At 35.7% G+C, this 16,307-nt stretch overlaps 1 protein-coding gene across 2 annotated transcripts in view; it reads left to right on the forward strand.

Moving 5' to 3' along the window:
- The window catches only part of LOC149787656 (DNA repair protein XRCC4-like), a 70,520-nt gene that overhangs the window by 23,391 nt on the left and 30,822 nt on the right, over positions 1-16,307 (forward strand). For both annotated transcript variants that reach the window (XM_089973855.1, XM_089973856.1), the window contains exons 3-5: positions 2,164-2,315; positions 9,305-9,492; positions 14,394-14,558. In XM_089973855.1, coding sequence (XP_089829981.1) covers positions 2,180-2,315; positions 9,305-9,492; positions 14,394-14,558 — 489 coding nt within the window. In that variant the 5' untranslated portion in view covers positions 2,164-2,179. The remainder of the gene's footprint in view (positions 1-2,163; positions 2,316-9,304; positions 9,493-14,393; positions 14,559-16,307) is intronic.

A 16,307-nucleotide genomic window follows, 5' to 3' on the forward strand; every position in this document is an offset into this window, starting at 1 on the left:
TTGCCTGTCCAGTCAGTTGGTCTTTCCATGAGCAAAACTGAAGTTGAGATCTTGCATCAAGCAGCTGCACACCTGGCTTATATTAAACAAGCCATCAAGGGAAAACAAGGGGTGAACATAATTGCTTGGGGTAGAAAGTTTTCTCTCATTTGTGCAAACGAAAATGCACCAATTCCAAAAAAGCCTCAATACCACAGATAGCTAACTTTCTTCTTTAACTTTTTGAAGAGAAGTTAGCTCCTGACATGATCAAATACTACCATTGCACAACTTCCAACCTGTTTTATTATCAGGGAAAGGAGGATATGGGCCAAAAAAAGATCTGTTCAACCTTTTCAACCTTCTGACAGATCCGGTTTATCTTGTCCAAAGACTTGGATCTTACATCTAGAAAGGATTGGATTTTCCAGTGGGTTCTGGCATGGGTGAATAAGCACCTTTTGGAGCTACATTGTGTATTTGTAAATCCATTGACTTGCCTTTCCTTAAGGACCTGCTACTAGTCATTCTAAGTACAGCAGGCAGAGTCACTCAGATGCATGTCTTAATGGTCAATCAGAACTATATACAGTTCCAGCTTGATGGTTTGATTGTATTCATGCCAGATTCTGCTTTAATTGTTATGGGGCAACCACTCATGGGGAATCAATCCTTTGTTGTGAAACCATTTTCTTCATATTTGCCTTCACACCACAGGCACCAACAGGACCCCATTAGGGCTTTTAATTGGTACATGAAGCAAATTGATCATTGTGAAGAGGGAGATATTAATTATTTCTACTTTTCAAGGAAGGAAAGGATGATATCTCAGACTTGAGTCTCTTGTTCTGGATATGATGGAATAGTTACTGGCATACAAGTGGGTGGGTGATTTGGATTTTTTAACATAGCTTTAACAGTTCAGTCATATCGCTATGATGTCTGCAGTGTGGCAGTTTATAGTGATGTCTAGCACTGGGGCATCATGCCACAGACATGTAGCATGATGTCCCACCCAGTCACATTATACTGACACCAGGCTGACCAGTCCTAACACTAACCTCTTAATGCTGAGTGCCAAGCGAGGCAGCTGTTAGTACCATTTTTGTAAGTCTTTGGTATGACTCGGCCGGGGATCATACCCATGACCTCCCACATCCGAGGCAGATGCTCTAACCACTAGGCCACCGGAGCAGTTTACTTTTATATAAGGAACTAACCCAAGACTGATGAGTTTGTTACACAATACATTGGAGCATAACTATTCCATAACAGACAATATTCAGTCAGCGGGATAGCACTCACTGATGAATTACTTTACTTTTTAGCTCATAAATTTTTCAACCCAAAAGGCTCAGTTTTACTTTAGGGGACCTGTAGCAGGAGCAGAAAAGGGTACCTTACTCGCTCCTTCAAGAGTTTTTTAAGGATGCAATATGTTGACTTGTACTGGATTTTCCAGGTGGGGATTTTTCCCCACTGGCCAAGTCCAGTGATATCTTAGACTACTTTAGCCAGTATTGCTGATGAAATTTGAAGCTGATTTACGTACATTGAACCGCTCCAGTGACCTAGTGGTTAGAGCGTCCACCTCGGATGAAATTTGAAGCTGATTTATGTACATTGGGAATTGTAGATTGGGCTTCCTTCTGGGCAAGAGGAATGTAACTCCCTCCACCTCATATTGTAATATGATCAGGTATTAGAAAAAGAATACTTTAGGAGCAAAATATGTTTGATAATACTTATCCAATCATAATACAGGCACCCCCACCCACAATGAACCTTAACATTTTAAATTCTAGCAGGGCATACATAATTGCTGCATTTAGTAACTGAAGTATGACTGGAATTCAGTGCCAAGCCTTCAGAGTGGAGATTACTTTTGACTGACTCCCACCGAGGTGGGCAGATGAATATTTCTGCTTATATTGCTAAAATCAGCATGGATGTGCTGGACTTTTGAAGGATATTTTATATTATTGGGTAAGTATTATCAAAGAAGAAACATATTTAGCAGCAACAATTGCTTTCTTTTATATCAATCTAATAAAATGTGGAAGATCATGTGTGTCTAAAGTTTATTTCTCCATTTTTCCATAATATGTTGCTTTTGAAAAAGAAGAGAATAAAACACTTATTTTGAAGAATGCCATTTCCATTTCCACTTATTCAATATTTCAGATAGGAAAGTGAGAAGATGAATTGGTCGGAGTTCCATCGGATCTTAACCAAGGATGAAGAAGAGTGCTTTTTGCTGACCACAGTGAAAGATGGGGGCAAGGAAGGGTTGGACATTATTCTCTGCGAGGGTTCTGATATTTGGGTGGGAGAGGGTAGGCCATTTACAACTTTGTTCGTGTCATTCATGCATTAACTGATAGTGTGACACAGATATGGCTGTTTGTGGGCAGTGATGGCATCAACAATGTTAGAATATGTATGCCTGTCACATGGTTAGAATTTGTATGCCTGTCACATGGTTAGAATTTGTATGCCTTTCACATGGTTGGAATTTGTATGCCTGTCACATGGTTGGACTGTGTGTGAATAGATTATTAAAGAATCTAATGCCAGATTGGAAGTAAAAAGATGTATTTATTTACAATGAAAAGAAACAGTGAAACAAAATACAAATCTGCAACATCATTACTGTTCCGACTATAACTTTTATACAAACCACACTGGTTAGATTTGAACAGATTGTGATATTCAGAGCTTTCATTAGTGTGATATTTTAAGGAATGTTGAGGAACCCTCGATTTAAGCTTTATAAGGTGTGAAAGGTGTCAGCTTTCAAGTTCATTCTCTAAATTGCATTTGTGACACAAAGAGAGAATCAAGACTCAGTGTGAATTTTCTTTGTTATAGTGGATTTTGTTCTATCTGTTTGTCATGATCATAAATGTGTATGTGTGTCTGGCTGTGTGTGTGTGTGTTTGTTTTTTAAAGTATAATCTATTGAGCACAAATTTCCGTGAAGCGAGCAACAATTTCAACTTATTAAAGGCTACTTTGACCAAGTATTCAAAAAGATCTCTAGTGGCATTTCTTTGAAATCGGACAGCAAAAGGGATGTTATCATCACTGCAGTATTCCTCTGAGCTTCTTCAAACTTGTGGATTTAGTTTTTTCACAGTAATTTCCCTCTTTGGAACCCCATGTTCAGTGTTGCAAACACCAGGTAGACCAACAAGTTATTTTCCACCTTTTTTTGACATCACTAGTCTGCCACCAGTCATGTCAGGGTTAAAATGGGGCAGAGAACAACTTATATCCACCTGGATGCATGATCACAGGATTCTCTCATTCTGTGAGCAACTCTTGCCAGAATGATAGTTTAAAAGGGGATATACATCACACAAAACAAAAAAAAGTTATATTTTATATTATGATGCTTTATAATTATACAATTTAAAAAATGAAGAAAATTCAAGTGGTTTTATCTTTTGCACTGAAAAGTATCAAGACTCTTTCCCATAAGCTAGTATCATTAAGGAAAGGTTGCCATTTGCTCCCTAAGTAATACCCCCACTCTAATGAATGCCACCTCCCCTTTTTTAAGAGAAGAAAATTTAGAAGATGCCATGTAAGACCTATGCTCTTCAGCACCAATCTTCTTCAGATCCATGATTGCAACAAAATGCTGCAGTAGTTCAGTTGATCATACTGTTACTGTGTATATATCAATGTATAAATTAATGAAGTCACAGTCACAGATGTAGTGTCAAGCATGCCACAAAAGCAATGCAGCAAGATCAAAGACTTTATCTGGGTGGCAAGGTCAAAGGCTTTATCTGGGTAGCAAGGTCAAAAGCTTTAGCTTGATGGCAAGTTCAAAGACTTGCCAGTCCTACCTCAACCATCTGCTGAGTGTGAAAACGTGTTGATCGATTGAACATTTAACTGCTGATATTTACAATGACTGAATTCAGTGGCAGATGTACATAAAATCATTATAAGAGTATATCAAAATAACAACTTTAGCTTTAATTATTGTGTTCTAATAATTGCACCCAATTTGGAAAATATAACACCTGCTGGGGCATTAACTTGGGAGTATACAGTATATTTTGAAATGATATTCCTCAAAAATCAGTGTGTTTGCTTATGTAATTATGCCTAAATGGGTAAAGAAGTTGCTTCCTAATGTTAAGACATACTGGTACAAGCTGTACTGAGCACTTATTGAGTGCTTCATTCATCATGGAATTAAGAGAGGAATGCGATCTAATCCAGAGGAAATAACTCCAGTTGATAGCTAAAACATGATTTATTTTAATACTTTTCTTCAAAATTTAATTTTTTTTATGCATCCTGTGGGGCTCTTAAAATTGGGTTTTAATGCATCCTTTTTTATTGTTTTGCATAAGGGACACACATAATGGAAGCCCTGAATTTCGATGATAATCCAGATATCTCCATCTTTGGATTTAATGTTTGACTTAATTGAATATTTATTAAATTCATTCTTTGTCTAGAAAAACAATTTATTTAACAAACAGTAAGCTGATTCTTACACAGTAAAATGAAGTTTACCTTTGTAGATGAAAGATTCAGTAATCATTCAAATGAATATTACCTATTCAGACAATAGGTTCAAAAAATTATTGTTCCATGCATACCCCGATAACTGGTGTCTAGACATAGAAAGCACCAGCCACATGGCAGTAGTGACACCAGCCCGGATTCTGTCCCAGACACTCAGTCTTCTTAACATTCTCTCAGTTTTTGATCATTTATAATGAGATCATTAGCATACACACCTAGCTAACAAATTGACCCATACAATAGCAATGGGTATTATATTTCTGCTATTAAAATGGTTTCTTTTCGGGTGGGAGGAAAACTAATTTTAACTATGCCATACTTACCCATCAGTACTGTCTAATGTTCTTCCACCCTGATCTGATATCCTGGCAGAATTGTTGTTTGTGAAAAAGCAACAGTTCTGCGTATGACACAAGCCATGTACATTATTGGATTGCATCATACATACAATTTCCACTGTGTAGGAGGATGCATTCACATTGGACGATGGTTTTCAGCACAGTAGGTAAGTATTGCATAATTAAAACTAGTTCTAACCCCTTCCAAAAACTACATGTCAATCAAAATTGGCAACTGCATCATTCAGTCCAGGAGATGATTGATGTATAAGGTGTAGGCCAAATGGATAGTATTATATGACTGGTGTAGTATTATATGACTGGTGTAGTATTATATGACTGGTGTAGTATTATATGACTGGTGTAGTATTATATGACTGGTGTAGTATTATATGACTCGTGTAGTATTATATGACTCGTGTAGTATTATATGACTGGTGTAGTATTATATGACTGGTGTAGTATTATACGACTGGTGTAGTATTATATGACTGGTGTAGTATTATATGACTGGTGTAGTATTATATGACTGGTGTAGTATGACTGGTGTAGTATTATATGACTGGTGTAGTATGACTGGTGTAGTATTATATGACTGGTGTAGTATTATATGACTGGTGTAGTATTATATGACTGGTGTAGTACTATATGACTGGTGTAGTACTATATGACTGGTGTAGTACTATATGACTGGTGTAGTATTATATGACTGGTGTAGTATTATATGACGTGTAGTATTATATGACTGGTGTAGTATGACTGGTGTAGTATTATATGACTGGTGTAGTATTATATGACTGGTGTAGTATTATATGACTGGTATAGTATTATATGACTGGTGTAGTATTATATGACTGGTGTAGTATTATATGACTGGTGTAGTATGACTGGTGTAGTATTATATGACTGGTGTAGTATTATATGACTGGTGTAGTATTATATGACTGGTGTAGTATTATATGACTGGTGTAGTATTATATGACTGGTGTAGTATGACTGGTGTAGTATTATATGACTGGTGTAGTATTATATGACTGGTGTAGTATTATATGACTGGTGTAGTATGACTGGTGTAGTATTATATGACTGGTGTAGTATTATATGACTGGTGTAGTATTATATGACTGGTGTAGTATTATATGACTGGTGTAGTATGACTGGTGTAGTATTATATGACTGGTGTAGTATTATATGACTGGTGTAGTATTATATGACTGGTGTAGTATGACTGGTGTAGTATTATATGACTGGTGTAGTATGACTGGTGTAGTATTATATGACTGGTGTAGTATTATATGACTGGTGTAGTATGACTGGTGTAGTATTATATGACTGGTGTAGTATTATATGACTGGTGTAGTATTATATGACTGGTGTAGTATTATATGACTGGTGTAGTATGACTGGTGTAGTATTATATGACTGGTGTAGTATTATATGACTGGTGTAGTATTATATGACTGGTGTAGTATGACTGGTGTAGTATTATATGACTGGTGTAGTATGACTGGTGTAGTATTATATGACTGGTGTAGTATTATATGACTGGTGTAGTATTATATGACTGGTGTAGTATTATATGACTGGTGTAGTATTATATGACTGGTGTAGTATGACTGGTGTAGTATTATATGACTGGTGTAGTATTATATGACTGGTGTAGTATTATATGACTGGTGTAGTATGACTGGTGTAGTATTATATGACTGGTGTAGTATTATATGACTGGTGTAGTATTATATGACTGGTGTAGTATGACTGGTGTAGTATTATATGACTGGTGTAGTATGACTGGTGTAGTATTATATGACTGGTGTAGTATTATATGACTGGTGTAGTAGAAAACTTGTGAATCATAGTTGATCCTCAATGAATGCATACCATGGGCAGATTTTCTTCTCTTTCATTTCAGAGAGAAACAATGCTCAGTTTCTATTATTTAGGGCTGTTGAGCAGCTCTTTCCAGCTCTCTCAAATTTATGAAAGGTCTGTCAGGATAGATTCTCACTTAGCAGACCTAATCAGGTGTCTCATTCTCTAGTTCCTAAATGGAATCTTTCTGGAGCCCTGTGGTCTCTTAATAAAATCCCTAATGACCTTTGGGTGAAGCATACTCTCAAGACAGATTTCTTGCTTGTCTGTGCATCTGTGAGACAAGGTAGTGACTTTCTCAAGACAGATTTCTTGCTTGTCTTTGCATCTGTGAGACAAGGTAGAGACTTTCTCAAGACAGATTTCTTGCTTGTCTGTGCATCTGTGAGACAAGGTAGTGACTTTCTCAAGACAGATTTCTTGCTTGTCTTTGCATCTGTGAGACAAGGTAGAGACTTTCTCAAGACAGATTTCTTGCTTGTCTGTGCATCTGTGAGACAAGGTAGTGACTTTCTCAAGACAGATTTCTTGCTTGCCTATGCATCTGTGAGACAAGGTAGAGACTTTCTCAAGACAGATTTCTTGCTTGTCTATGCATCTGTGACACAAGGTAGAGACTTTCTCAAGACAGATTTCTTGCTTGTCTATGCATCTGTGAGACAAGGTAGAGACTTTCTCAAGACAGATTTCTTGCTTGTCTATGCATCTGTGAGACAAGGTAGTGACTTTCTCAAGACAGATTTCTTGCTTGTCTATGCATCTGTGAGACAAGGTAGAGACTTTCTCAAGACAGATTTCTTGCTTGTCTGTACATCTGTGAGACAAGGTAGAGACTTTCTCAAGACAGATTTCTTGCTTTTCTATGTATCTGTGAGACAAGGTAGTGACCTTCATGTCCTTTCCTTTGTGGAGGGCTGTATCAGTTTTAGTGGGAATTAAAAAGTCAGTTTCTCTTCTTTGACAACCAGGTTTTTCAGCAAAAACCAGATTCCATCTGCTGCTCCACTTCCAGTTGAGATAGCCACGAGTGACTTTGTGTTTTTATTTGGTAGCCTGAAAAAGGGAGAAGAAAGGGAAAGTTCATCTATAAGTTAGAAACGTTCAACTGATATTTCAGCTTCTGCCATTTCTAGGTAGATTGCATTAACTTTAAAGAGAGCCTACCAGTCCCTCACCAATAGTGACCTGTCTTTCATGAAAATTAAAGCCATTGCTGCCTCATGATCTAAGTCATTAGTCTTTGGCAGATGTGATGAAAGCTGTGTTTTGGTACTCTCACACCTCTTTCACCTCCATTTACCTGCGCTCATTCGCTTACAAACATGACAGCATTTTCTCCATTGCCCCAGTTGAAATCACTCAGAAAGTCGCCATGCAGATTACATTCAGTAGTAGTCTCCTACTCTTCAGTGACGATAAGTATTCCATGTGCTTGTTTTTCTTTTCCCCAGAATGAGGGTAGTATGCTATGGAAATAGCTGTGGGGTGTCCCAGGGTCAATCCAATGCTTGGGAATCTTCTTGTTTAGGATGCTCTACAGATATGTAATATTTCAAGAAAGTGAAAGGTATAAGATGAAATTGTTTGCAACATGCAGAATAGAAAGACTGTTGGCATACCACCATGTTAATTTCATGTTAATGTTAATTTCATGTTCTGTGGCCACATTTCTTTAGGATGTTGTACTTGTAAAAATTGCTCATAATCTAAGCACATGGCTACAGAATGGCTGCTCCCATGTGCTTGAAAAGTTTGCCTGAATTAGTCTAAAGTATTGTATACTTAGCAGTTTTAAAACAGGGAAAATACATTTTGTCAGACTAGACAATACTGTTTTTTGGAAAGTACATTGAATGAGCTACAAAATATGTAAAAAAAAATAAAAAAGCTATCAGCTCTATGTATTACACTTTTACTTTTGAAGTCCAGGAATTGAAAATGACCAAGAGCTAGCAATTTTTTTTTGCAAAGTGTACATTGGAAGTAAGCCGAAGCTGTATACTCAACAACACAAATTACACACATAGACCAAAATATAGATAGTTAAAAGTTGTTTTTAAAATACCTAAAATGCTAAAGGTCTTTTTAAATGGCCAGGATTAGCAGTGAGGAAAACATGGGAAATTTTTGTTTCTTTTAAAACTCAAACCCATGTGAAATGCGAAACTTGAAAAATACCAGCTATGCATGCAGTAGAAGCAGGTAAATGTTATATCAGTAACGTCTAAGCATTTAGAGGGTCCCTGTGCAGTTTTACCCCTGCCCCCACTATATTTCAGTTCAAGATTGCATACCTCTACCAAGGGTCGAAGTCATTGTTGATCAGAAATTTCCAGAGTAAACCATGCCCTTCTTTTGCCTCTATGGATGACTATCAATCATAGTTCATGCTTTCCATTCTTGGTACTCTTCATTAAGGAAATGTATAAACTTGTTCCAGTTTTAAAAATCAAGATAAATTTTATGTATGATTTTACTTTGTTTTACAAACTGATATTACTGATACTGAGAAAAACATTTTTTAAGACATTGAAAAATATAAAAAGTTATTTTATTTTGCCTAGTTTCAGCAGATCAGCTTGATGAAATGAGTGTACGACTTAAGATTGAATTCAGTAGTTATGTTGATCAGACTGTTGAGGCATTCACTGGCAAAAATGAAGGGAAGGTCACCTACCAGTACCAGCTCAAGAAAAATGGGGCAAAGGCAGAATTTATCTGGAAGAAGTTCATCCCTTCAGAAGACATTACAGTTTGTATTATGATTTCATATGGTTTATATTACTTTGTTTGTGACGAGACAGAAACTTTCTGTTTTGCTTGCATAAGAAATTGGTGAAAAGTTGGTCAGTTTGATATAATTAACTATGGGGTAAATTCATAAATGACAACTAGAAAATGGAATACTGTTGGAAAAACGAGAGTGTTTGGATCGGCATAGACATTGGCATCTGCACATACGAAAAGTACATCACTGCATTTCAACCATTCCTTATTCATCCTAAACAACAGTTTGGTGTGGGTGTCATAACACATATCCCCAGGGGAAGGGGATATGGGAGCTAACTTTGTACATTTATATTAGTTATACATACTTGGTTGGATTTGGCACAGGCTTATTGCACCCTGTAGACATACTGTTACACCTGGAAACATGAAACTTAATGTGTGGATGCATCATGATAATTACTAGAAACTCATCACAAAAGTTGGTCACTTTGATCCATATTTCATGCTTCACTGACTTTGGTTACATTTTTTTTAAAGTTTACTTCTGAAGCTTTAATAATGCTAGAATCATCAAACTAAACATTTGTCTACATCTTTATTAGTAGCATACCTTTATAACAGAAGAGTGATACAATGACCTACATTTCACATTTTACTGGCATTAAGTTAAATGTTTGTATTTAGTTCATGGCCACAAACAATTAGGTTTTTGCGCATGCTGTATATATGCTGTCCTATCTGGAATTATTAAATGTGGTGACAAGATACATGTTCCCTCATTGCAGTAAATCAATATGGCACATATTCTATGATTCAGTGACATGGATTACATTTAACATTTGATACAGTGACATGGGTTACATTTTGCATTTGATTCAATGACATGCGTTACATTTTGCATTTGATTCAGTGACATGGGTTACAAGACATGTGTTACATTTTGCATTTGATTCAGTGACATGGGTTACATTTTGCATTTGATTCAATGACATGGGTTACATGACATGGGTTACATTTTGCATTTGATTCAGTGACATGGGTTACATGACATGGGTTACATTTTGCATTTGATTCAGTGACATGGGTTACATGACATGGGTTACATTTTGCATTTGATTCAGTGACATGGGTTACATTTTGCATCTGATTCAATGACATGGGTTACATTTTGCATTTGATTCAATGACATGGGTTACATTTTGCATTTGATTCAATGACTTGGGTTACATTTATCATTTGATTCAATGACATGGGTTATATTTTGCATTTGATTCAATGACATGGGTTTCATGACATTGGTTACATTTTGCATTTGATTCAATGAATGGGTTACATTTTGCATTTGATTCAATGACATGGGTTACATTTTGCATTGGATGTTCATTCTCATGCACTCTTCATGCAAAAATGATGAAACTGATGATGATACGCATTTCTTTTAGTACCACACCATTGACAACAAAACAGGCTCACCATGACCTTTTTTCAATGTTACTGGCATTAATTAAGATTTTGTTTGTCTCCATGTTTCTGTCATTATTACAGTGGTGTCAAGATATTTCATGTTGTTTGCACAAAGGGAAGATTTTAGTACAGAAAAACATGTGTGCAAGCTGGGTTATTTAGTTGCCACCCATTTTCTTATAGTTGTTTTTAGCTCACTTGGACGTAAGGACAAGTGAGCATATGGTATGAACTCCATCCTTCATCTGTTCAGCCATTAAAGATGGTACAAATTATTCCAATCCACCATCAAATATGGTCACTATTATTAATAATAGACTTTAAACAAGCCACAGCAACCGAACAGAATTTGATGAAATTTTACAGAAAGCCTCCAGGCATGATAACCTTTCAGTTTGATACAAATTATGCTGATCTGTGTCAAATTTGGCTACAGTGTTCAAAGTCAGTAAAACCTCTCCATTATCCAACAACAGTTCCTATATGCAGCTTCTTCTAAAAAAACTGCCAGACAAAATTTAGTGAAACTTTGCAAGTGTATTCTGGAATGAAGGCTTTTCAGGTTTGTATGGATGATACTGAACTGCCGTCAAATATGGCCACCATTACTAAAATTAGAAGAAAAAATGCAAGTTCTTTTTGAAAGCAGCTGAATTGAATTTGACCAAACATGACAAAAAGCATAAAATATTGCTCCTATTACTAAAAATGTAAAAGCAATTTAACTGACTTCTTAGAAACTGCTACGGAGAAAGAGATCAAGTTTGAAATTAGACGTTATTTTATTAAAGGCTTTTTGGACTAGCCAAATGACAAGTTCATGATCAAATATGGCCACCATTACTAGAACTGGATTTTTAAAAAAATGACTTCATAAAAAGCATTCAACAACATTTTACCAATGGCATGGAGGGCTTATAAGTTTGTACAGATGAAGCCAATTTTCCGTCAATATTGCTGCTACAGTCCTACCCACTTATATCAACATCACTTATGTCGACAAGCCGCCTATTTCAACAAAAAAGCAAAGTTCCGGTCCCTTGGTCTACTATTGCTACCAAAATTGTCATGTTATGTCGATGTTGAGATAAAAAAATAAACATACTTGTCAACAGAAACCGTTGGTCCCAGCTTGAACAAATCCTTTTATTTTCTAATCATTTATGTCGACAAGCTGCCAGTTCCAACCTATACATTGTTCAACAATTAGTTGATCTTGTCGACGGGCTTCAATTTTCCCACCTAATCATTTATGTCAGCAAGCGGCCATCTCCAACCTGTACTTTATTCAACAATTAGTTGATCTTGCCGCCAGGTTTTAATATTGCGGTTGGAGAAAAAAAACAACAGGCTTTTGTTTGGTCCTATAAAGTTGGCCTCTTGCGGCGACTTACATAAAAGCAATGAAATCTGATCGATTCTTGCATTTTCCAACGTGATCGGTGATTAAAACAAGTTTATTGTGCTGTGACAGTTTCCTTTTTAACTTTATTTGGCATGTGTCAATGAATACAATATTATGCCTTCATTAATCATATCAGCCGCATATCTCTTGTTCGCTTTTATGTACTTTTCATGATGACTTCTGTAACTAAATACATGTACTGTTTAAACCAACTTGTTGACATGTTTTCATTTCCCTGTGAATAGCCCCATCCCCTTGGTAGCCTCAATAAGATGGGAACAGACTGACCAAAATCTAGGACACTTTAAAGTACATGTACTTGACGCATGTAAATAACAACTATGCAACCATGTGCTGAAACCGAAATTGAATATCGTAGTGCATGTTTTTCATATCAGGATGTGACCAATGCAATATTTTATTACATAAAGTAACTAAAATGTAATTTGTCAATATACAAGTGTATTTCACACTCGTTTTGTCTTCATATACTCAAAATTTCCATTGTTTGTTTTCTCAAAGTGTAAATGCTACTCACTGATGACAAGTCACCCCTTACTGACGAATTTAACTTGTATGTTTTTCAAGACCTCCCACCCCTGCAACACTTATCTCGACATCCTCGAGGATGTCGACATAAATGGGTAGCACTGTATTGCTAAAAAAGAAAAAACCTTTAATAATTTCTTTTAAACACGTGCTTGACACAGTTTAACCAAATTTGACAGTGGACTAGCTCAAATGCATTTCAGATTTATGATGCCTTTTAACCATCAAATATGGCTGCATTTCCTAAAGTAGCAATACATTTGCACAACTCTATTGCCAAAAAAATAGTGAACAGTATTTGACCAACTTTGACACAAAGCATCCTGGCATAGGAGCATTTCGAAATTAGATCAATATTACTGATGTATGATTGAATATGGATGAAGATACCAGAACTCAAGAAACCTTGAAACAGTTGTTTTCATGACATACGATCATGGAACTGGAGAAATTTCAACAGAAAGCATCTTACTGACCCTGATTTCTTGACCAGCTGCACTTGCATTTGACTATTAAGCAGATTATCATCTACGTGAGCAATCTCAGACCCAACTGAGCCCCTTGTATTTCATTTATTATTTAAAAAACTGTGATTATGGGGTAAAAATATTGGCCATTTATGGCCACCTTTCCACTTCATTAAAGCAATATGCATGATGCAGATGACATTGCCTTACATGCGATAACAACTCCAGTTTTGTTCCATATAAGTTCTTTGTATGGTTGATAATCATATTAGAGATTTTCGTGTTTGCAGCAAATAGGGTTGGTGGGACGCTAGAGGGATAATCATAGTTGATCAACTTTACCAATATGTTTTTTTTTTCTTCTTCCATTCTCTGAAAAGTTTGAATATGTATACATGTTGATGGTTATGAAATTTTATTTTGATAGCATATAGTTTCAGATCCAAAATCTGTATAGTGCTACGATGTCTCGTTATGGTATTATTTTCCATATTCAGATTTTGTCTGAAGTTTTTCAGAGTCATGTAGAGGAAATCATGGCATGTTTTAGTAGTGAAACAATTTGCCCTGTTGAGCCCTTGTTACTTTTTCATATTCCACCAGGACATTTCTAGGGGCATATAGCTTAACCTATGTGCATTCATTCATTCTTACATCCATCACACCTTGGTTTGTCTTTGTATTTATGTCAGCTTTTTAAGCACTATGATAATGCATTCATATACCATGACAACATTTTATGTAATTATCTCAGAAAATGGCATGTTGTTTCAATTTTAAAATGTAGACAAAGTCAGTTTTAAAACTATAATGTATTTTTAACTTTGATAACTTTCTTGTCAGAAGCTATTTTTGTTATTATCAATACTGTAAATTATCACATGTTAGCATCATTTTTATCCATTTTAATTTTGGTATAAATTTTATTTTTAATAAAATGTATTGTCCAAATTAAGTTGCAGAGTACTCATTTATTCACATTCTTTCATGAAGTTTTAATTACACTTATAGTATAATTAGGCTTGTTAATTTTTGCAGTTTCAGCTGGGATTTACAGTGCTGCAGAAGAAAGAGGATGCCGACAAATACCGTACTCTGATGTTCAACCACTGCATCTCACACATGCTGGAGCTTCGTGATCGCATACACACGCTGGAGACAGATAATGAACGGCTTGCTCAGGAAAGAATCAGCGCTCTCAAGGTCAGTTTTCATGTCCTATAGTCATTAAAGAAAAGAATTTTACTGCTAAATTTTCTTTTTATTTTCCACCTGAATAAGAACTACAACTGCATGTGTTTCCTTCACAGAGTCTTCTTTCGGAATAATATAGTCATCCTACCATACTTCAAGGAAAACCCTGGTCAGAGTTGGGAAAAAGCTTGGGAATTATCAGAAGTCACTTAGAGAAAAAAATACATTAAAGATTATAATTTAACTTACAATGAATTTAGAGTATAGAGTTAAAATACGGGAATTTTACATTTTCAGAAGTTGCAGAATTCTTCAGTCAGTTGCTGTATAAAGTTATTCTTGCATCTGTCAGTTGGCACCATGTCCAGTCAACTAAATCACACATACTTTGGAAACTGTAAGACATGTGTCCAAATGATTCTGTCCTTGTAGTAACAATCGTTTGCAGGAAAACACATGATCTCAGTCAGGTTAAAGAAAACTGCCAAAATGATACTGCATACACTAGAAATTTCATGTATTTCCATGCTTGGAAGATCACTATTTTCAAATATATTTTCACTGTGAAAGTCAAGTGAAAATGAAACTTAAAAGTATATAACATATTTGCTTTCCTGTTCAACTTTGTTATGGATTACAATATTGTGAAAGGTCTTCCAGCTTGATGCACTGCACTGTGCTCTGCAGAGATGGTGATGTTACTATTTTTAAGCGGGCAGTGAATACATCCTGCTGCATATTTGTCACAAAAGACATTGAGGATTGAATTTATCAAACAGAAAAGACATTGAGGACTGAATTTATCAAACAGAAAAGACATTGAGGATTGAATTTATCAAACAGAAAAGACATTTAGGATTGAATTTATCAAACAGAAAAGACATTGAGGACTGAATTTATCAAACAGAAAAGACATTGAGGATTGAATTTATCAAACAGAAAAGACATTGAGGATTGAATTTATCAAACAGAAAAGACATTGAGAATTGAATTTATCAAACACAAAAGACATTGAGGATTGAATTTATCAAACACAAAAGACATTGAGGATTGAACTTATCAAACAGAAAAGCATTTAGGATTGAATTTATCAAACACAAAAGACATTGAGGATTGAATTTATCAAACAGAAAATACATTGAGGATTGAACTTAACAAACAGAAAAGCATTGAGGATTGAATTTATCAAACACAAAAGACATTGAGGATTGAACTTATCAAACAGAAAAGCATTGAGGATTGAATTTATCAAACAAAAGACATTGAGGATTGAATTTATCAAACACAAAAGACATTGAGGATTGAACTTATCTAACAGAAAAGCATTGAGGATTGAATTTATCAAACACAGAAGACATTGAGGATTGATTGAGGATTGAACTTATCAAACAGGAAAGCATTGAGGATTGAATTTATCAAACACAAAAGACATTGAGGATTGAATTTATCAAACAGAAAAGACATTGAGGATTGAGTTTATCAAACAGAAAAGCATTGTGCGGAGTGTATCAAAGCAAGTATCGTTTCAAGTAGTCTCAGTCATTAAAACATCTAATATTTTTGCAAATGTAATAACACCATAGCTTCCAGCCATCCTCCCAGGAGCTTATACCCCACTGCAGAGTTTTAAAATGAAAAGCATAGAGGATATTAAAAATGAACAAGGCTTTCTTCCCTCATTCATTGATTTATAATTTCTAACCTGATTGCTAACAATTGGCCTCTTTGCTAAAACTGGGTTCTTCCTGCAGCCAGAAA

Source organism: Sinohyriopsis cumingii, chromosome 11 (assembly GCF_028554795.1).
Source record: "Sinohyriopsis cumingii isolate HCF-2022 chromosome 11, ASM2855479v2, whole genome shotgun sequence".
Taxonomy (NCBI): Eukaryota; Metazoa; Mollusca; class Bivalvia; order Unionida; family Unionidae; genus Sinohyriopsis; species Sinohyriopsis cumingii.